Source organism: Lissotriton vulgaris, unplaced genomic scaffold (assembly GCF_964263255.1).
Source record: "Lissotriton vulgaris unplaced genomic scaffold, aLisVul1.2 SCAFFOLD_958, whole genome shotgun sequence".
Lineage (NCBI taxonomy): Eukaryota > Metazoa > Chordata > Amphibia > Caudata > Salamandridae > Lissotriton > Lissotriton vulgaris.
Genome location: NW_028249575.1, coordinates 65,908 through 89,012, shown reverse-complemented (window position 1 = coordinate 89,012; position 23,105 = coordinate 65,908). Strand labels below are relative to the sequence as shown.

Sequence of the window (23,105 nt, the reverse complement as noted above, 5' to 3'; positions counted from 1 at the left end):
ATACTTGTCTGTGTCCACGATTTTCAACTTAAGGAGCGAATTCTTCATAAAGCCCGGGATCTCAACCCAGTGAAGTTCCGTGGTCATCAGCCTGCACTCTTCCAGGATTTGGCGGCCTCCACCTTGATCAAACGTAGGGACTTTAAACCCATCACTAACCATCTTTGGGAACAAGGTGTTTCCTACTCATGGGGCCATCCATTTCGCCTCCTCTTCAAGCACCAAGGCACGCTCCTGCAGATTCGCTCTTTGGAAGTCACTTATGATGTATTGGGAGTGGAGCAGCCTCCTACCCCGCCTGGGAACAACGTTTCTCCAACGAGGAGGTGCAGGCGCTCCCCTGACTGGCAGCGCGTTGGGAGATCACCCCCCGTCAAAACCGGACACTTCCACTAGAATGCTGGAGAGGGAGGCGGCCCTTACATCGGTGGCGCAGGTGACAGATAATAAAGGTGTCCCTTGAGCTACACACGTTTGGCATCAGGTGGGCTTATATATCGACGCCAGAGGAGGGGAGTAGTCTGGCGAGGAGTAGTGTCATCACTCACCTTTTTACGGTGGACTTGCTCTGTACCAGGTGCATGACTTGATCTAGGATGGCGACATGTCCCCCTAAACATCTGACTCACGAGACCGACTGTTGTCACTGTATTCGACTTTTAGGTTTTCTTCCTTTTTATGTTCTATTGCATTATTTGCTATGGAAGTGGGTTCTGTGGGAATTTTGGGCTGGTTTTGGGGGCTCCGCATCAGTTCTCAGGCAGGCAGGGCGGGTATCTGGCCCAAGGTCATTGACTCCTTGTGGTCCTAGTACTATTGGCGTTGGGCAGCTAGATGCCTATTCTTCCTCCCTTTGATACTATGGGTAGGGATTTAAAAATTGTAAGTTTGAATGTCAGAGGGTTAAATAGCCCAGTTAAGTGCTCTGCAATACTCTCACTCTTAGAAAATGCTGAGGATGATATATGTCTGCTTCAAGAAACCCACCTGCTATCCAAAGATACTAAGCGGATGAAGGATAAGCGCTTTCCGCTGCAACTGTGGTCCTCAGGTCCAGCTAAGAAACATGGGATGGCAATCCTTTTTAGGGCGCGCTCACACTGCAAAGTACTCTCTCTTGTGGTCAACATTAAAGGCAGGTTCCTGGCTGTCCGCATACAATGGGGGGTGGGGCACAAAAAGAGTACGGTCACTATATGCCTTGAACGAATGACAAGAACCCTTCCTGCGCTTAGCCCTCTCTGAAGTTCTTGCATCTCCAGATGCGGCAATATTAGTAGGTGATGACCAGAATGTAGTAATGGATCCAGGGATGGATATGTCAGAGCAGCAATCACATCAGGCAGGTGCACTGTCGCAGGGTGGGAAGCAATGGTTGATTGATGGTGGATTGAGCGATGTGTGGCGCGCCCAGCACCCTAATGAGCGCGACTACACCTACTACTCCGCAGCGCACAAAACCTATGCACGCTTAGATCATTTTTTAGCCACGTCCTCTCTCCTCCCCCACTTACACATAGCAGATATCACTCCCCGGTAGCTGTCGGATCATGCCCTCATCTCAGTGTTGCTGACCTCCCATGGCAAGCGTCCACCACCGCCAGGCTGGCGTCTTCGCGACTCCCTTCTGCACTCAGTCACTACTCTAATCTGGGACACTATAGTTCACTACCTTGCAGACAACGACCAAGAGTGCACTTCTCTTGCGCAGGTATGGGAAGCCTTGAAATTAGTTGTGCAGGGCGAGTTCATTGTGATCGCAGCATCCTTTGCGCGGTTACGTAAAGAAAAGCGTGCAGAGTTGGAGAGGGAGGTGGGAGCCCTTGAAGCAGAGCACAAGCGGACGGGAGCCCCAAGAGTGTGGAGGGAATTGAAAACAAAGCGGCGCATGCTGAAACACTCAGATTTGGATAGGGCAGAGCATGCCCTCCTGCGTTTGCGACATAAGTTCTACCTTAGCGGAGACAAGGGAGGGAGGATGTTGGCACATAGGCTAAGGGCACGAACACAGATGTCAGCTATCCAATCCATTCAGGATCTACAGGCGGTGGAACAAAACACTGACTCCCTCATTGTCGACACCTTCCGTCAGTTCTATCAGTGCCTTTACACAAGGGGAGACACTAGCCCACGGGGTACGGAGGACTATTTAAATTCTTGTGCTATTACTCCTCTGTTTAAATCGTCGGCTAACACTTTAGATGCCGCCAATCGCATAGAGGAGGTCATATCAGCGATAGCACGGTTGAAGGGGGCCAAATCCCTGGGTCCGGACGGCTTTTCCACTCTATTTTATAAAACCTTTTGCTTGGCAAACACGCTCAAGACTATACTTCCAAAAAAGAAGACCAGCCAAAATCAAAACCTCAATTTAAGAAAAAAGAAATTTGCAGGCCTGAAGATCAGACATGCTCAGAATACTGAGGAAGCAGCATCTGAACGGGGAATGGGCTCTGACGATGCTAGACAGTGCGGCAGAAGTAACAATAGCTAGCCAGAACCTGAAGGAATTTCTGGTGACAGTGGGCTTGAATGATTACATCACGGTGGAAACACCAGACACAAGGGTGAGCGTTCCACATAAGTTACACGAGATAACACTTCAAATGGATGGGGACAAGCCCAGGAAAGTTAAGGGTCTATTTTGGGAAAATCTGTCATCTAGGCATGACATCCTATTAGCAGAACAAGATTGGCCGCCAGCATTTGTTATGGAGTGCCCTAGGGGGAAAACATCATTTTTCCAGCATTCTACGATCTCGTTCCCAAACATCTCAACATGCATATGCACGGGAGTTAGCTGTAGCCCTAGCTCCAGCATTATATAAAAATCATGCAGGGTGAGATGAGGACTCAACCCACCATGTGATCCTGTTAAAAGTTTCAACAAATGCTCAGAAGCAATACCCTATAAAGCAAGAAGCTAAAAAACAGGTCAGGAGGATCTTAGATCAACTTGAATACCAAGGGGTGATCGAAAATTGCACCTCACCACTGAACAATCCTTTGTTGCCCGTATCAAAACCAGATAATTCATATTGTCTAGTTTTAGATTACAGACATTTAAACACTTGCACAAAGACATTCGCTGCCCAAAATGCACACAGTGCGTATAGATGAATAACATTGTGCAGAAAAAATACAAAACACGTGATCTCTCAAATGGATTTATTCTGCCAAAATATAGAGCCTGAAAGCAGGTATTTGACCGCATTCTCAGCGTTAGTGTCTCAGGGGCAATTCTGTCGACTCTCCCAAGGGTATAAGAATAGCCCGGGGGTATTCTCAGCAAGTGTAACTGAGTTACTCTAAAACTTTGATGAGGAAGCACTGTCCTATGTGGATGAAATTTATCTGACTGACAATCACTTAATGAGGCACTTGACCAGGGTGAGCACCATTATTATTGAATTCGCCTCGGAGGGCTACAAATTTAACTTTAAAAAATCAAAACTAGGCCACCTCAGTGTCCTGTTTTTAGGATACAAGCTTTCAAGTGAAGAGAAAAGCCAGGCAGCTAACTTTTTAGACTACTGTGCGCTGCTCCAACCTCCAAAAACATTGAGAAATGTACAATCAATACTGGGATTCCACAATTTCGGCCGGACATACATTTTGGATTACGCAGAAAGAGTAAAACCTTTCTATGAATTAATGAAACCTGACTTTTCAGTCAAACATTGGACACAGGAACATTCCAATATCCTATGTTCATTACAAGAAGACATGACTTCCAAACACTTATAGACATGCGTAAACGTATGCAACTTGGTGATCCACATTATAGTGGGTCAATGCGGGTACACTTACTTAACCTTCAATGAAGGCGAAACAGTACCAATCGCATACAAATCACACCTGTACACAAACGCAGAAATGCATTTCACTTCAAGAGAAAAAATCCGGACAGCAGTTCAGACCATTGTAGCAAGAGAAAGAGCACTGGCTTATGTGAAAGGCATGATTGTCCTAACCCCGGTACAGGCTTTAGAAGCTGGTGCAAAGGCTAGCATATCAAATACAAAAGCTTTACATCAGAGATGGATACAATGGGCTAATTCTCTTATTGCAACAGACGTTGAATACAGATTTGATTCAAGTCTAAAAACACAAGCATTTCTGCAATACGAACAAGAATATCTTCTACCAAATGAACTCTTGCCTCTAGATCACTATGAATATATAATTTACACTGACGGATCTGCTCAACCGGCTATAGGGCGTAAGCAACAATACAGCGTGGCATGTGCTATCGTTAAAGGTCGCATGCAGGATGGAAAGTTACATCCAAGTTGCACTAAAACGCAATCTCTAGGAGACTGCACAGCTCAATTGGCAGAACTGAAAGCACTGATACTGGCACTTGTATATACGGATCACGAATTCCCCACACTAATCGTGTGCGATTCCTTTTTACTGTGTACAGTCGTACAATGAGTATTTACATCATTGGGAACTAAACATGTTTAAAGATACGAAAGGTGGCACAATTAAGCACAAAATGCTATGAGAACAGGTAGTAGAGTTGAAAACCTAACTACCAAGGGCTAACGTGATCCATACACTGAGTCATCAGCGTGATGGCGTTCACGTTGAAGGGAATTCATTGGCAGATGAAGCCGCAAAGGGGGCTGTACGAACAGCTTCCGTAGCTGCAATCACTTGTTCTAAAACGAGAATAGACAGTGATATTATGGTGGCTGTTATTGCGTCACAGAAGGGCAGCTCAGCAGTACCTAAAACGTTTCCACTCAAGTACTCCTACAAGTTAGATGCACAAAACATTCCATATGCTCAGGTTCCTGGAGTGGAGGATAGAGTACTACCAAATATGGATCGTAGGCAAGGTTTAATACTAGCTGCAAACAAGGGTTTGGGCTCTGTGAACACAGGCGTTACAGCGACTATTTCTTTATTGAAACAGCGCTATTGGTGGCCAGGACTAACAAAACAAACTAAGGACTATGTCTTGAAATGTGACATCTACCAGCAGATGAAGGAGTCCACCATATCACGCCCGGCACAGACACCATTGTTAAAATCAGACTAACCTTTCGCATGTGTGTACTTGGACCACTGCGGCCCCTTACAATCTGATGGGGCTAAAAAAATGTATCATGGTTGCAGTGGATTCATGCTCCAGATTCCTATGGGTTTGGCATCAGCGCTCGGCTGATGCTCGAACTGTTATAGAAAATTTTTGAGTCTTTATAGGGACATACGCAGTTGGCACGTTACATTCGGACTGTGGCCCTGCGTTTAGCTCTGGGGCTTACAAAGAGGCCATGGAAAGTAAGGGTGTAGCGTTGTGGTACTCCTCTCCCTACCATCCTGAGGGAAATTTAATCGTGGAGAGGAAAAAACAGGACTTAAAGAAATCTTTAACAGCTAGGGTATCAGGTAAGGGTGGTAGTTGGGTCAATCACTTATATGGAGTACAGCGAGCACTTAATAACCAGCCAAGAAGTTCTTAGCTTATATGAAAACAAGCTAACATTTCTCGGTGGGGTGTACAGAACCAGTCTGCCACCAATCCCACAGTTTGTTATCCAAACGTGCAGGTCCTGCATGGGTACGTTAGGAACCAGACGACAAACGGTCCTGAGGATAGTAGGGTCTGCCTTGTTCTGAGTCAATGTCATGTAGCCATAGTGGAGTAGAGTGTAGGGTAGTAATGGTGATGGAGAGGGAACTATAGGTGGTAGGTATTGTGCAGAGATGCAGCTAAATCCTTGACCTTGACCTTCCTAGGACTTGATGAGGTGAGAGGGTTGACATCTGGTTGTCCCTAGAAGGCAGATCCAGAGGAGTCCTGGAGCTGGAGGTTTGGCAAGGATCTTCCCATGTCCAAGTGTATGAAGAGCTTTTTATGCTTTCTATACAGGGCTTTGGAGAGTTTTTCAAAGATGGATCCTGGTGCCAGTTTCAATGCCAGTTGCGGAGGAGCTTTTATCATCGATTTGGCTCAGAGTGTGGCCTCTCAGAGCCTCGTGTAACAGAAACTACGGTTCCAGCGGAAAGATAGGCTATTCTATTATAATAATCAAATGCACAATCGCAACCACAAAAACTGGTTAAGGTGATGTCAGAAAGAAAGAGGGCCTTGCTGACTTTATGTTCACATTAATGCAAATGCTACTTACCAGTATGCATCTGTTCTTGGCATGTAGGGCTGCTGACATTCATATCTGTGCATAGATCGCCACCTAGTGTTGGGTCCGGATGATTGCACATTGTTGTCCTGGAAGAGTCTTCGAAGTATCACGAGATAGGTGGCTCCTCCCCTGGACTACAGTGCGCATGGGCATCGCCTCCATCCCCAGATTGTTTTTAGCCATTGGCAGAGATGGAGTGAAGAATGTGAGTGATGACCATGCTATGAGCATACGTGTATATATGAATGAATACTGCAGCTGCGACAGGCGCCGGGGAGGAGGGTGGGCGATATGAATGTCAGCAGCCCTACATGCCAAGAACAGATGCATACTGGTAAGTAGCATTTGCAGTTCGAGGCATGTGGGCTGCTGAATTCATATCTGTGCATAGAATACATAGCAGTCCCTCCATTATCGGCGGCCGCCCGTGCCAGCTGCAGCAGTCTGAAAAAGCGTTTTTAGAACAGCTTGACCAACAGCTGCCTGCTGTTTGGAATGCACGTCTACACAGTAGTGCTTAGTGAAAGTATGTGTGGTAGACCATGTGGCTGCTCTACAGATATCTTCTAAGGGAATGTTACCTAGGAAAGCCATAGAGGCCCCCAACTTCCTGGTGGAGTGGGCCCTCGGTGGGATAGTGAGAGTGCGCTTAGCTTTAGCGTAACAGATCTGAATGCACTTTACTATCCATCTAGCAATCCCCGCTTTGGAGATAGCGTTTCCCTTGTGGTGTGTGGCAAAAGCAACAAAAAGCTGTTTGGTTTTGCGGAAATCTTTCGTTCTGTCTACATAGTACATCAAGGCCCTTTTTACATCAAGGGTGTGGAGCATGCGCTCCGCCAGCGTCTCTGGGTTTTGGAAAAACACCGGCAATTCAATTGTCTGGTTTATGTGGAATTGTGATACCACTTTGGGTAGGAATTTAGGGTTAGTGCGGAGCACCACCCTGTTAGCATGTACTTGGAAGAAAGGCTCCTGGATGGTGAGCGCCTGCAGCTCGCTAACCCTCCGTAGCGATGTAATTGCTACCAAGAACGCAACCTTCCAAGTCAGAAACTGAAGCTCACAAGAGTGCAGTGGCTCAAAGGGAGGACCCATCAGCCTTGTAAGAACCACATTGAGGTTCCATTCTGGAGCTGGCGGGGTCCTTGGTGGAATGACCCTTTTGAGTCCTTCCAGAAAAGCCTTGATAGCAGGGACCTTAAAGAGTGACAGGTGCTGCCTATTCTGGAGGTATGCTGCCATAGCAGACAGGTGAATGCGGATGGAAGAGTAAGCTAGATTGCATCGATACAGGTGAAAAAGGTAACAGATGATGTTTTGAATGGAAGCATCTAGCGGGTCAATATCGTGGCTAGCACAGTAGATGACAAACCTCTTCCATTTAGCCGCATAACAAGCTCTAGTAGTGGGCTTCCTTGCCTCCCGAATGATGTCCATGCAATCGGGAGGAAGATTGAGGTAGCCAAACTCTAGGACTTCAGGAGCCAGATTGCCAGGTTGAGCTGTTGCGGATCTGGGTGCTGAATGTCGCCATGGCTCTGCGTCAGAAGGCTGGGGGTGAGACGAAGCCTTTGATGCGGTACCACGGAGAGTTCCAGAAACGTGGTGTACCATGGTTGGCGAGCCCACGTTGGAGCAACCAGGATGAGAGTCATCGAGTGCTGCCTGAGCTTGCGTGCCACCAGCGGTATCAGAGGTGCTGGGGGAAAAGCGTACGCAAATCTGCCTGACCAGTTCATCCACATCGCATTGCCCTGTGATTGCGGGTGTGGGAACCTGGCGGCGAAGCTTTGGCATTTTGCGTTCTCCCTTGTGGCGAAGAGGTCTATCTCTGGATGACCCCACCTTTGGAAGTACGGTTGGAGTACTGATGGATGTATCTCCCACTCGTGCATTTGATGGCTGTGCCTGCTGAGCAGGTCCGCCATCTGGTTGTCTTTGCCCGGGAGATGCTCTGCCATGAGGAAGATGTTCCTCTGAATGGCCCACTTCCACATGCTCTGAGCCAGATGAGACAGCTGTGGAGAGTGTGTGCCTCCCTGTTTCAGAATGTAGTACATGGCCGTCATGTTGTCCGTCCGGATCAACACGACCTTGTTGCACAGATGTACTTTGAACGCCTTTAAGGCCATGAAGATTGCCATCAGTTCCAATACATTGATGTGCATCTTCCGTTGCTGTAGTGTCCATAGTCCTTGCACAGTGTAATGGAGTACATGCGCTCCCCATCCCTGGAGAGAGGCGTCCGTCGTCAGGATGATCTGTGGGACAGGCTCTTGGAATGGTCGGCCCTTGCAAAGGTTTTGTGGATTCCACCAATGCAGAGAGTTGTATGCCCGACCGCTCACCAACACTAGGTCTGTCAGTTGCCCATGAGCCTGAGTCCACTGACGTGCCAGGCACTCCTAAAGCGGACGCATATGTAGTCTCGCGTGCGGGACAATGGAGATGCAGGAGGCCATCATGCCTATCAACTGCATGAACACCCTCGCTGGAAGCGAGTGTTGGGGTCTGAATCGTTGGATTAGCGCCTGGATACTGGCGATTCTCACTGAATTGGGCTGCGCAGTGGCTGCCAGAGTGTTTATTGTCGCGCCCAGATACTGTCGCACGTGGGCGGGCTGGAGATGGGACTTTGGGTAGTTCAGAGAGAATCCCAGATCGTGCAGGAGATGAATGGTGCGTGACACGTGGTCGACGCACTGCTGTTCTGTCTTTGCTTGAATGAGCCAGTCGTCCAGGTAGGGAAAGACGTGGACGTGCTGGCGACGGAGATGCGCTGCCACAGTCGCCAGGCATTTTGTAAATACCCTTGGTGCCGTGGTGACCCCGAACGGCAGAACCTTGAACTGGTAATGCTGGTCTAAGATCGTGAATCTGAGATACTTCCTGTGGGAAGGATGCAGGGGGATATGAAAATAGGCATCCTTCAGATCCAGCGTAGCCAGGAAGTCCCCTTGTTGAAGCAGGGGAAGCACCTGCTGCAACGTGAGCATATGGAAGTGCTCCGAGAGGATGTACCAGTTCAGGGGCCTGAGGTCCAGGATCGGTCTGAGGGATCCGTCTTTTTTGGGGATCAAAAAATACAGGGAGTAAACCCCTGTTCCCCGCTCTTGCAATGGAACGAGCTCTATCGCCCCTTTTTGCAGCATGATTAGAACTTCTTGCTGCAACAAGGTCAAGTGCTCGCCGGACATAGGACGGCTTTTTGGCGGTATGTCCGGTGGAATGGACGTAAGCTCTAGACAGTACCCGTACTGGATAAGAGACCTCACCCACCTGTCCGTGGTGATGGACCTCCACGCTGGCAGGAACTGCCGGAGTCTCCCCCCGACCGGTGTTGTGTGGTCGGGGGGCAGTGACAAGACGTCACTGCTTGTTGGTGGTGGTGGACCTGGAGCCATTGTTTCCACGTCCCCTGCCCTTGACATTATTGCCTCTGTAACCACCTCTACCCTTGTTGTTATACGAGGCTTGGGTGTTACCCTTGTAATATTGTGTGGACTGGGATGCCTGTCCTCTTGAGGTGCCTTTTGAATTTGAGCGGCGAAAGGAACCACTCCGAAACTGCTGACTTTGTAAAGCCCCCATTGACTTGGCAGTTTCCGTATCTTTTTTCATTTTTTCCAGGGAGGCATCCACCTCAGGGCCAAACAGATGGTCAGGATTCACTGTTTGATTCAGTATAGTAGTTTGGATGTCGGGTTTGAACCCAGAAATTCGAAGCCAGGCATGGCGTCTAAGTAACACACTTGTATTGATAGCTCTGGAGGCTGTGTCTGCCACATCTAGTGCACATTTGATGGATGCATTCGTAATGAGTTTACCCTCCTGAATTAGCATCTCTCCTGCCTCCTTGTATTGGTCAGGCAAGTGTTGTAGAATGGCCTCTAATGTGTCATAATGGGCTCTATCATAACGTGCAAGCAGGGCTTGGGTGTTAGATATTCTCCAGATGTTAGCTGCCTGTGCAGCAATCCGTTTGCCAGAAGCCTCAAAGATTTTGGACTCTTTGTCTGGGGGAGGAGCGTCACCAGTAGTCTGAGAGTTCGCCCTCTTCCGAGCGTTGGAAACAACCAAGGAGTCCAATGGCAAGTGTCCCTTGATATATGTCGGATCCGTGGGAGCTGCCTTATATTTTCTGTCGATGCGCGGGTTGACCACACGCGCCCGGGTGGGCTCCTTGAAAACCTCCGCGGCATGTTTAAGCACACCCTTAAGCATGGGCAGTGTCTTGACTGATTTCTCCGCCACCGAGAAGGTGTCGAATAAGAAGTCCACATCCACGGGGTCTGAGTGGAGCTCGACGTCGTGGTTAGCCGCAGCTCTCTCTATCAGAGCATTGAAGGCCGCCGAGTCCTCTGTCGGGGACGTCTTGGCGGCGAAAAGTTGAGTGTCCTGACCCGAGTGCGGGTCCTCCGCGTCGCCTCCAGCGACCCAAGGTACATGCTCCTCCTCCGGATCCGAGTACGCCGGATAGGTGTACTCGGCATCTTCCTCGTCCGCATCGGCTGCGACGGAATGCGTCGGCGAGTGTCCCAGGGCCTGTGGGGACACAGGTTCCACCAGGGCCGAAGAGTCCGCAGAGTACTTCTTGTTCTTGAGCGGGATCTTAAAAGGTTCCAACGCCGGCTCCGTCGTGATCTTCCTTTTGAGGAGCGACAGTTTCCCGGTGTTGGCGTCGATGATTACCTCACGACGTTCCTCTACCGCAAGCGGCTGGAGCCGAAGCTTCGACACCACCAAGGCAGCTTTCGGCGTCAATACCTCCTTCGAGGGTCCGCCCTGTTTCGGCGCGAAGGCCTTCGGCGCCGACTTGGGCGGAAGGGTGAAACGAATAGGCGTTTGCTCCTTATTAGGCTTAGGCGCTACAGTGTCCTGAGCGGGAACCACACTAGTCTTTCGGATCCGCTGTAAGGATTCCGTCACCTTCTTCGTAAAGGCTGGAGAGGGCTGGACCGGTTCGAGCGACCCCTCACTGTCGAGAGCCTCATCGCCGGCAGGCACTTTCTTCGGAGCCGACGCCCCATGCCTATGCGCGTCGTCACCCTGACGTTTCTTCGGAGCCGTCTTCGGGTCCACGACCTTTTTCGGCGCCGACGCAGCCGCGTCGGAGGACTTTGCCTTCGGCGCCGACCCAGTGGGCTTTGGGTCGGCCATTTTGGCGTGGCTCTTCAGGTCGGCCATTTTGGTTTTCTTGGAAGTTGACGCCTCCAGAACCTTCTTCACCAGCGCAACTTTCAGTTTCGGTTTCGCATCCGATGGTGCGTGACCAGTTGGCTTCACTTTCGGTTTCTTCAACGTAAGTGATGGTTCAGAAATGTCCGTGACCGGGCCCGGAGGCGGGGACGTAGGACTCATAGATAGATCTTGGGTAAGGCCCGAAGGCGATCCCTCGACCTGGGCCGTATGAAGGGGAATAACCCCTGAGTCTGGTTGGGGATGCTCCTCCTCCGAGCTATCTCCCATTGTGGCACAAGCCTGATCGTCGTCCCCTACCTCGTCGGAGACTTCGTCAAAGTCCTCCTCACCCGCGTCGTAGGTCTCTTCCTCGGACGCGGGACCAGAGTCCGATCCTCGCACGTCGTCTTCTCCCTCGACAGATTCCTGGAATATGTCATCTGGTGGGGGCGCCAAAGCCGATAATTGAGCCTGGAGCCTATTGGCCCGGCGAATCTTTAAAGTCTTCTTGCTCCGGAATTTCGAACACGCCATGCAGGTGTCCTCGCGGTGATCCGGTGACAAGCAGGTATTGCACACAGGGTGCACGTCGAGGTGTGAATATTTGGAGTGACACAGCGGGCACTTTTTAAATGGAGTCCGCTCCATAGCAAGAGGTGTAGTGTAGGCCCGTCCGCGCCGAAGGCACGTGGAAGGGCAGCAAGAGATCGGAGCTGAGAGTCAGAAAGAAACCCGTACGCAACTATACCGACGCCCAGCCTAAAGACCTTTTGGTCTCGAGTAGAAGTTGAACAACTATCGGTTCCGACAGAGGGAACCGAAACACATCCGAACCCAATGGCGGAAAAAAACAATCTGGGGATGGAGGCGATGCCCATGCGCACTGTAGTCCAGGGGAGGAGCCACCTATCTCGTGATACTTCGAAGACTCTTCCAGGACAACAATGTGCAATCATCTGGACCCAACACTAGGTGGCGATCTATGCACAGATATGAATTCAGCAGCCCACATGCCTCGAACTTCTTTTTATCAGATTTGTAAACTTCAGATTGATATATATATACACAGACCAAGAAAAAACAATAGTGTTTTTGTGTCCCCAAGTGAAATGGAACTATAAAACAAACAGTGAAAAACATATAACGTGTACAGCTTGGTTTCCACAATTTTTTAAAAAGGCGACCGAAGATTAACTTAGTAATGATTCCAGCTTCTGTGTACAGTAGTCAGAGCTTTTAAACTGGTTTGCTTTCAAATACAGTCGACCGCGTTTCGACCCTTTTACAGTGCAGGGTGTCTTCAGGACCAAGGGTTATGGGGACAATCTGATGGCGATTGTACAGCCTTGTGAGACCGTGAAATAAGTGAGACACCAGTAAAGTGAGAGAGGAAAAGGGAATACTCACACGGGGAGCCGGCCGGGTGCCCCCTATGAGAGACGAACTGGTGGGCTGACAAACGGTCTTCATAATAGGTTGCTCAATCGTGGTAGATGTCAGAAGCACATGACCCCCACTTAGTGTAGTAGTAATGAAGCAGATTCTTCAAATTAATGGAACCAGCCGCGGGACCAATCGTGTCACGGGGATAGTATTACTCTTTGGAATTAATCTGTCAATTCGAACTGCTCCGGTCGTCTGCCTAGTTACAACAATGGCCTCAGAGCCTCGTGGCCTAAATACTTGTGATTTTTTACACTGAATGTGGCTTTTCAGTGCTTCTGTGTTGAGAGAGAAACAAAAGCTGTGCTGATTCGACCCCTTGCACAAACATTTACCATTCTCCTGATTTTATTTCAATGTCATATTATAACTGATTATAGCTTTACATGTTATACATGTTAATCGCAGACAATACCTTTTTTACCATCTCATCTTAAAGGGGTGGTTGCCTCATGTTGTATTTGTATAGACTTTAGGCGTTAGAATGGCCAGTGATCTTGACACAGCTTATTGCTTTTAACAACATTTGACATTTTTTCAGTTGGCCAGAGTTTACGTGTCTTCGTTGAACCATTCGGCAATGCTGCACAAAACAATGAGTAGATCCGAGATACATTTTCACAACTCACAAATCCAAAAGAATCTATCTCTCTGCTTTTGACCTGTGTTTGCACATAAGAACTAAATCCCAAAAATGGTAAGGCACTTTTTGGTTCGCAGATTGATTTAGTTAACAATTTTCAACACAAAGAAATGCTTGCATAAAAAAAGGATGGTCTTACTTGACATGTTCACAAATATTTATATTAGGCGCTTTTTAAATTTATTTCAGCAATCCCAAGAATCTTAACAATTGCTTACAGAATGAGTGCAGATGAGCAGCCAGGAAGACAAAGACAGTGGTGACAAAATATATAACCCAGCACAATCTAATCTCACTGCACGCTCAGGATCCAAAACACAGAGTATGGATATTTTGGAACTCTGAAGAAGTGGGATCCTGCAGAATCTACCGCACTGTGTGTTTTTGAAATATACAAATGTCAGGTTACCTTCTTAACCCTACAGAAATAAAAGAGTTGCAATGAAAAAGGTCTTACAACATGAAAACTGGTATCCTGCAGCAAATGGCTTGCCATTCCTAGTCCTGGAGGAATTTACTGAGAAGACTGGATAACGGATTCTGAAGTAGTAAAGGTACATTTATAAATTGTAATGTGTGGCCTGCACAGGTACTTATGTGATTGAGAGTTAATAGTCAAGTAGATATTTTAGACAAAGCAACTCCTTTGAAAACATCAAAGTAATTCATAACAAATGACCTGTCCCATTAGTGTGGTGTGGAGATTGAACCTAGCAGTTGGGTGTTTTTCTAGGTCTATGAAAAAATATTTTAAATATTTGATGAAGATGCTTTATAATGCTGGTCATCTTACAGCATCTGCCTTTCTCTGGCCTCCGGCACCAGGCAGATAAAGTGAGGGATCTTCAGAATACTGCCACTGGATTGCGGTGGCTCAACACATTCATGTTGTCTCTCTCTAACCCATCAAGTACATGCAACTAGCTCAACATCCCAATATTTGTAAAGGTTTTGTGGGGACTTTAAATTTGATTTAAACACTATGCAAATACACATTTCAACTTCTTTAGACTACACTCCCGCCCTCATGTATTTTTCCTGTCTACCAGCATGTTACCTTGATTTTCACTGTGTTGGCCACAATTCCATCCACAATGTCTTCAGTGAAAAGGTCAAAGGTTTTGTCCATTCGCCGCATGAACTCTGGCTTCAGGAGGTAGCCGCAGCGCCGATTGTACTCAAAGATCCCCATATTTAACTGCATTGGGAGATCTGCATTAGAAGACACGGTCACTCACAGAGTGGCATCAAATAGGCATGCGGCATAAACAACAGCGTGAACACCAGCACAAAAGCACAAAAGCATAAGCTCAACCACAACTTGTAAGGTAGGTACAAAGATGAAAGAAACCAGTTACCTGTAATTATGGTTTTGCAGTTTGAAACACTTTTAGATTTGCAGGTTATCCACAATTGTGCCATCTAGTGGTTAGGTCTGGAAGAGTCTATGGAAGAGTCTGTGTCGACATATAGAACAAGCATTTGCAATGCAATAGGTCTCGCATTATGAAAGTTTGAGCTATTGGTCTTGTAAATGACAACTGTTTTTATTTAAGTGTTGGTTTTGAAAATAGCTAAATTAATAGCTTTGTCATTTACAATGCCAATAGTTATAATTTTCGCAAATGTGACACCTATAGCATTTGTAATGCAACATGTTTTGTATTTACGTGACTTAGGATGTATTGATATTACAAATAACAATGGCTTTTAATTTTTTTAAATAATTAATACTTAAATAAAAGTGATTGTAATTTATAATGGGAATAGCTTAAACTTTTGTAAATAACTTTTGTGAAGATAATGTTCAGTGTATTTTATTGTGATGAAAATCCAAGAACAGAAGTGAAATATTAACATCTTTTTGTGACATTTGTAATAAAGCTTGAAACATTGAGAGAACATATTTGAACCAGTTGTTGAATGGTTGCACTGATTGATGCTGTGATGACATCATTTAAAAGCGCGCGCGCCGAGCACCGCCTCCTGAAGCATCAGAGCTCCGCAGGCAGACGCCGGGAGACACGCTAATTTTAAAAATCTTGTGAAATTGATTGTTTTTATCTGTATACATTGGAATAGAAGCCTGTTGCTTCACTCACCAAAAACCTAGCACGAACAGCGTCCCACGAGACAGCTGCAACGACCCCCCTGCCCGCCTTCGGCGACGCACAGGCCACGCCCACTTTGAAGGCCACGCCCCCTTTTCGGACATCATTTAAAAGCGCGCGCGCCGAGCGCCGCCTCCTGAAGCATCAGAGCTCCGCAGGCAGACGCCGGGAGACACGCTAATTTTAAAAATCTTGTGAAATTGATTGTTTTTATCTGTATACATTGGAATAGAAGCCTGTTGCTTCACTCACCAAAAACCTAGCACGAACAGCGTCCCACGAGACAGCTGCAACGACCCCCCTGCCCGCCTTCGGCGACGCACAGGCCACGCCCACTTTGAAGGCCACGCCCCCTTTTCGGACATCATTTAAAAGCGCGCGCGCCGAGCGCCGCCTCCTGAAGCATCAGAGCTCCGCAGGCAGACGCCGGGAGACACGCTAAATTTAAAAATCTTGTGAAATTGATTGTTTTTATCTGTATACATTGGAATAGAAGCCTGTTGCTTCACTCACCAAAAACCTAGCACGAACAGCGTCCCACGAGACAGCTGCAACGACCCCACTGCTCGCCTTCGGCGACGCACAGGCCACGCCCACTTTGAAGGCCACGCCCTCCCCTGCCCATATCATGTGCTGCCAGCGGAAGCGCAGCGGACGAGCGCAGCGGGAGCGCCTAAGGCAAGCCCGTCTGCGCCCGTCCGCGGCAGACCGGGGCACGGGGCCAGACCCCTTGGTCCGCACCTTCCAGACATCCAATACGACAAAGAGGAGCTCCTCAGCCTTCGCAACAAATACTTAAAGGTATGTGAGCATAGTATTGATCTCAGCATTAGACCGACGTATCCCTGCGAACACTGTGGTTTCATTTTTAATAAGCATCTTAAAACTAGTACGCCCAATGACAACGCCCAACCAGCGCATAGTAGGAAAATCACTGGTGCACTGCTCAACTGTCGTTCCCTCAAAAAACACAAACTAGAGGTATACGACCTTATTACAGACAACAAATGGGACATACTGTGCCTCACGGAAACTTGGCTGGACGAAGACTCAGACCCTGAAGTCAGAGAGGCCCTTCCCCCGGGATACGCAATTTGCAGGCAGGATAGACCTAAGGGAAGGGGTGGTGGCATCGCCATTATCCATAGAGTGAATATGACATGCTCCCTCGAACCTGCAAATATATCAGATAGCGAAACTGGATCATTCTCCATCGATATAGACAAAAATACGATAATTAAAGGCCTACTAATCTACAGACCCCCGGGAGGTAGCAGAAACTTTGCGGATAGTCTCATCCAGAACGTTACCCCATTGGCTATGAGATACAGGAGGTTCCTAGTACTTGGGGATCTTAACCTCCACTTCGAAGACCTCAATAATTCAGCTGCTCAAGAACTGTGCCAAGAGCTGCAAACCTTACAACTAGGAACAGCCTCCCTCCTCCCCACCCATCGGCAGGGGCACCTACCTGACCCCATCTTCAACAATATGGAGGATCTGAAGCAGGACCTTCCCATTCCCTTGCTGTGGACCGACCACTTCCTTGTCCCCTTTCATTTCCTAATCCAGACTCAACATAAAAAAATCCACAATAGCGACAATAAACAACAGAGGAAATGGTCACGTTTTTCCATGGACTCTTTTGAACATCACTTCCTTTTAAACGGCTCTCCCATAGATCTAGGAGTAGATGTTGACAGGGCTTGCACAGCCCTGGACGGAAACATCACTAAAGCCCTGGACATCACTGCCCCTTGGGCCAATAAGGGTCCGGAGCGACAAACTAAAACCGCACCTTGGTTCAGCACAGCTCTTAGAGAAACCAAGGCAGCCTGCAAGAGGCTCGAACGCGCCTGGAGAAAACTATTCACTAGAGGCAAGAGATGTGTATAAAGCTAGCTTAAAAGATTACCATCTCCTAATCAGGAAAACCAAAGCGACCTTCTATGCTGATCAAATAGAAAAAGCTAACTGCTCATCCAAGGAACTCTTTAGGATCTATAAAGAGATCACTACACCCCTCCCCTCTTCAGAGCAGGCTGAGACCTCAGCACAATCTTGCAATGTCATCGCGGAATTTTTTTATAAAAAAGTACGCAACATTTATACCAGTTTCCCTGATGATGCCAGAACTGGCTCCAACCGTCTTCCTCCTCAGGAAGAAGCGATTTGGGAGGCAAAGATCGAAGACTGCCTCACAGTATTCCAGGTTCCGACGGAGGACCTCCTGATAGCCATGGCTAAAGGAATCAAATCAGGCTCCCCTCACGATCCTGCCCCTGCCAAATTCCTGGCCAGCGCCATGAGTCTTCTAGCACCTTACGTTGGCCATATATGGTCTACTTCTTTTAACACTGGTAAGGTCCCCCACGGATGGAAAAAGGCAGTCGTGCTACCTCTTAAGAAAAAACCCCACATCAGTGCGTCCCAGCTTAGTAACCTGCGCCCCATTTCGCTTTTACCCTTCTTTGCTAAACTAGCAGAAAAACTAGTCAATCAACAACTCTCAGCACACATAGAGTCCAGAGGCCTCCTGCATACTAACCAATCGGGCTTTCGAGCCCGCCATTCCACAGAATCAGCCCTCCTTTTTTCGACTGAGGCACTGAGGAAGCACGTGGACGCAGGGCATGTGGCGGCACTGGTGCTCCTGGACCTCAGCGCAGCCTTCGACACTGTGGCACATCATACGTTGCTACAGTGTCTGAAGAAAGGAGGAGTGACAGGCATGGCCTGGCTATGGCTGGAATCTTTTCTTACCAACCGCAGCTTCTCGGTGCAGGAAGGAGGAGCACGATCAGACACCTTTGACCTCGGTCAAGGAGTGCCGCAGGGATCAAGCCTCAGTCCAACACTTTTTAATTTATATGTCACCCCCGTGGCCATCACTGCGGAACGCTATGGGGTGGAAGTAGTAACAAACGCAGACGACACCCAGCTGGTGGTCGCTCTGACCCAACCCTCTGAACTAGCCGCTGCAAACTTCTCAGCATGCCTCCAGGAGATGGCTGAATGGATGGCGAAGAACTGCCTCCGTCTTAACGGTGACAAGACTGAGGTGCTGATCGTGGGAAAACCCCCCTCAGTCTGGACATCTGCCTGGTGGCCGCAGACCTTGGGGCCCCTCCCTACCCCCAGCGATCAGGTAAAAAATCTCGGAGTATGGGTGGACTCAAAGCTTGGCTACGACTACCACACCAGACGAGTAGCTGGTGCTTGCTTTTCGACTCTACGGAAACTCCGCAAAACCATCGACCTGCTCCCAGAATCCTCAAGGAAGACCCTGGTCCATGCTCTTGTCACGTCAAGATTGGACTACGGAAATGCCCTGTATCTAGGTGCCAACGTCTCTAGTCGGCGGAGACTGCAGACAATCCAGAATGCTGCAGCTCGCCTGGTCCTCCGGCTGCCTAGAAGAGCCTCCTCTAAAAAATCCCTACAAACACTACACTGGCTCCCGATTAACGAAAGGATTGACTTTAAGGCCCTGTGTATTGGCCACAGGATCGTACATGGCAAGGGTCCGGCCTTCCTTCATAACCTGTTATGCCCCTATACGCCCACCCGTCAACTCCGCTCATTAGGAGCAGGTCTTCTTGCTGTCCCCAGACACAAGAAAGCCAGAATGGGAGGCAGATCCTTTCGTACTCTGGTGGCACACAAATGGAACTCTCTCCCCCTGAGCTTAAGAGTGGAATCATCGGAGCTCATCTTTCGCAGGAAATTGAAAACATTCCTCTTTCCTAAAGATTAACCCGTCCTGTTCTAACTGTCGGAGCTACTGACTCTTCTGACAGCGCGGGGACACACTGACAGTGTAACCAGGCGCTATACAAAATCAGAAATAAATAAATAAATAAATAAATGGCGCGGAGTGATGCTGTGGTGGTGCTGAGTGATGCTGTGGTGGTGCTGAGTGATGCTGTGGTGGTGCTGAGTGATGCTGTGGTGGTGCTGAGTGATGCTGTGGTGGTGCTGAGTGATGCTGTGGTGGTGCTGAGTGATGCTGTGGTGGTGCTGTAGTGGTGCTGTGGTGGTGCTGTAGTGGTGCTGAATGATGCTGGGGTTGCGCTGAGTGGTGCTGTGGTAGTGCTGAGTGGTGCTGTGGTGGTGCTGCTGAGTGGTGCTGCTGAGTGGTGCTGCTGAGTGGTGCTGCTGAGTGGTGCTGCTGAGTGGTGCTGCTGAGTGGTGCTGCTGAGTGGTGCTGCTGAGTGGTGCTGTGGTGGTGCTGAATGATGCTGGGGTTGCGCTGAGTGGTGCTGTGGTGGTGCTGCTGAGTGGTGCTGCTGAGTGGTGCTGCTGAGTGGTGCTGCTGAGTGGTGGTGCTGAGTGGTGCTCAGTGGTGCTGTGGTGGTGCTGTGGTGGTGCTGTTGTGGTGATGTGGTGGTGCTGAGTGATGCTGTGGTGGTGCTGAGTGATGCTGTGGTGGTGCTGAGTGATGCTGTGGTGGTGCTGAGTGATGCTGTGGTGGTGCTGAGTGATGCTGTGGTGGTGCTGAGTGATGCTGTGGTGGTGCTGAGTGATGCTGTGGTGGTGCTGAGTGATGCTGTGGTGGTGCTGAATGATGCTGGGGTTGCGCTGAGTGGTGCTGTGGTGGTGCTGAGTGGTGCTGTGGTGCTGCTGAGTGGTGCTGCTGAGTGGTGCTGCTGAGTGGTGCTGCTGAGTGGTGCTGCTGAGTGGTGCTGCTGAGTGGTGCTGCTGAGTGGTGCTGCTGAGTGGTGCTGCTGAGTGGTGCTGTGGTGGTGCTGAATGATGCTGGGGTTGCGCTGAGTGGTGCTGTGGTGGTGCTGAGTGGTGCTGCTGAGTGGTGCTGCTGAGTGGTGCTGCTGAGGTGGTGCTGCTGAGTGGTGCTCAGTGGTGCTGTGGTGGTGCTGTGGTGGTGATGTGGTGGTGCTGAGTGATGCTGTGGTGGTGCTGAGTGATGCTGTGGTGGTGCTAAGTGATGCTGTGGTGGTGCTGAGTGATGCTGTGGTGGTGCTGAGTGATGCTGTGGTGGTGCTGTGGTGGTGCTGGGTGATGCTGTGGTGGTGCTGGGTGATGCTGTGGTGGTGCTGGGTGATGCTGTGGTGGTGCTGGGTGATGCTGTGGTGGTGCTGGGTGATGCTGTGGTGGTGCTGGGTGATGCTGTGGTGGCGCTGAGTGATGCTGTGGTGGCGCTGAGTGATGCTGTGGTGGCGCTGAGTGATGCTGTGGTGGCGCTGAGTGATGCTGTTGTGGCGCTGAGTGATGCTGTGGTGGTGCTGAGTGATGCTGTGGTGGTGCTGAGTGATGCTGTGGTGGTGCTGAGTGATGCTGTGGTGGTGCTGAATGATGCTGGGGTTGCGCTGAGTGGTGCTGTGGTGGTGCTGAGTGGTGCTGTGGTGCTGCTGAGTGGTGCTGCTGAGTGGTGCTGCTGAGTGGTGCTGCTGAGTGGTGCTGCTGAGTGGTGCTGCTGAGTGGTGCTGCTGAGTGGTGCTGCTGAGTGGTGCTGCTGAGTGGTGCTGTGGTGGTGCTGAATGATGCTGGGGTTGCGCTGAGTGGTGCTGTGGTGGTGCTGAGTGGTGCTGCTGAGTGGTGCTGCTGAGTGGTGCTGCTGAGTGGTGCTGCTGAGTGGTGCTGCTGAGGTGGTGCTGCTGAGTGGTGCTCAGTGGTGCTGTGGTGGTGCTGTGGTGGTGATGTGGTGGTGCTGAGTGATGCTGTGGTGGTGCTAAGTGATGCTGTGGTGGTGCTGAGTGATGCTGTGGTGGTGCTGGGTGATGCTGTGGTGGTGCTGGGTGATGCTGTGGTGGTGCTGGGTGATGCTGTGGTGGTGCTGGGTGATGCTGTGGTGGTGCTGGGTGATGCTGTGGTGGTGCTGGGTGATGCTGTGGTGGTGCTGGGTGATGCTGTGGTGGCGCTGAGTGATGCTGTGGTGGCGCTGAGTGATGCTGTGGTGGCGCTGAGTGATGCTGTGGTGGCGCTGAGTGATGCTGTTGTGGCGCTGAGTGATGCTGTGGTGGCGCTGAGTGATGCTGTGGTGGCGCTGAGTGATGCTGTGGTGGCGCTGAGTGATGCTGTGGTGGCGCTGAGTGATGCTGTGGTGGCGCTGAGTGATGCTGTGGTGGCGCCGAGTGATGCTGTGGTGGCGCCGTGTGGTGGCGCCGAGTGATGCTGTGGTGGCGCCGAGTGATGCTGTGGTGGCGCCGAGTGATGCTGTGGTGGCGCTGAGTGATGCTGTGGTGGCGCCGAGTGATGCTGTGGTGGCGCCGTGTGGTGGCGCCGAGTGATGCTGTGGTGGCGCCGAGTGATGCTGTGGTGGCGCTGAGTGATGCTGTGGTGGCGCTGAGTGATGCTGTGGTGGCGCCGTGTGGTGGCGCCGAGTGATGCTGTGGTGGCGCCGAGTGATGCTGTGGTGGCGCTGAGTGATGCTGTGGTGGCGCTGAGTGATGCTGTGGTGGCGCTGAGTGATGCTGTGGTGGCGCTGAGTGATGCTGTGGTGGTGCTGAGTGGTGCTGTGGTGGTGCTGAGTGGTGCTGTGGTGGTGCTGTGGTGGTGCTGAGTGATGCTGTTGTGATGCTGTTGTGATGCTGAGTGAGGCTGGGGTAGCGCCGAGTGATGCTGGGGTAGCGCCGAGTGATGCTGGGGTAGCGCCGAGTGGTGCTGTGGTGGTGGTGCTGTGGTGGTGCTGGGTGGTGCTGTGGTGGTGCTGAGTGATGCTGTGGTGGTGCTGAGTGATGCTGTGGTGGTGCTGAGTGATGCTGTGGTGGTGCTGAGTGATGCTGTGGTGGTGCTGAGTGATGCTGTGGTGGTGCTGAGTGATGCTGTGGTGGCGCTGAGTGATGCTGTTGTGGCACTGAGTGATGCTGTGGTGGCGCTGAGTGATGCTGTGGTGGTGCTGAGTGATGCTGTGGTGGTGCTGAGTGGTGCTGTGGTGGTGCTGTGGTGGTGCTGAGTGATGCTGTTGTGATGCTGTTGTGATGCTGTGGTGGTGCTGAGTGAGGCTGGGGTAGCGCCGAGTGATGCTGGGGTAGCGCTGAGTGATGCTGGGGTAGCGCCGAGTGATGCTGGGGTAGCGCCGAGTGATGCTGGGGTAGCGCCGAGTGATGCTGGGGGGTGGCGCCGAGTAATAATGTGGTGGCGCTGAGTGATAATGTGGTGGCGCTGAGTGATAATGTGGTGGCGCTGAGTGATAATGTGGTGGCGCTGAGTGATAATGTGGTGGCGCTGAGTGATAATGTGGTGGCGCTGAGTGATAATGTGGTGGCGCTGAGTGATAATGTGGTGGCGCTGAGTGATAATGTGGTGGCGCTGAGTGATAATGTGGTTGCGCTGAGTGATAATGTGGTGGTGCTCAGTGGTGCTGTGGTGGTGCTGTGGTGGTGCTGTGGTGGTGCTGTGGTGGTGCTGTGGTGGTGCTGTGGTGGTGCTGAGTGATGCTGTGGTGGTGCTGAGTGATGCTGTGGTGGTGCTGAGTGATGCTGTGGTGGCGCGGAGTGATGCTGTGGTGGCGCGGAGTGATGCTGTGGTGGTGCTGGGTGATGCTGTGGTGGTGCTGGGTGATGCTGTGGTGGTGCTGGGTGATGCTGTGGTGGTGCTGGGTGATGCTGT

General features: G+C 50.2%; 1 protein-coding gene across 1 annotated transcript in view; it reads right to left on the bottom strand.

Moving 5' to 3' along the window:
• The window catches only part of LOC147663541 (1-phosphatidylinositol 4,5-bisphosphate phosphodiesterase beta-3-like), a 192,045-nt gene that overhangs the window by 107,374 nt on the left and 61,566 nt on the right, over positions 1-23,105 (bottom strand). The window contains exon 9 of the mRNA XM_086950377.1: positions 14,483-14,637. Coding sequence (XP_086806503.1) covers positions 14,483-14,637 — 155 coding nt within the window. The remainder of the gene's footprint in view (positions 1-14,482; positions 14,638-23,105) is intronic.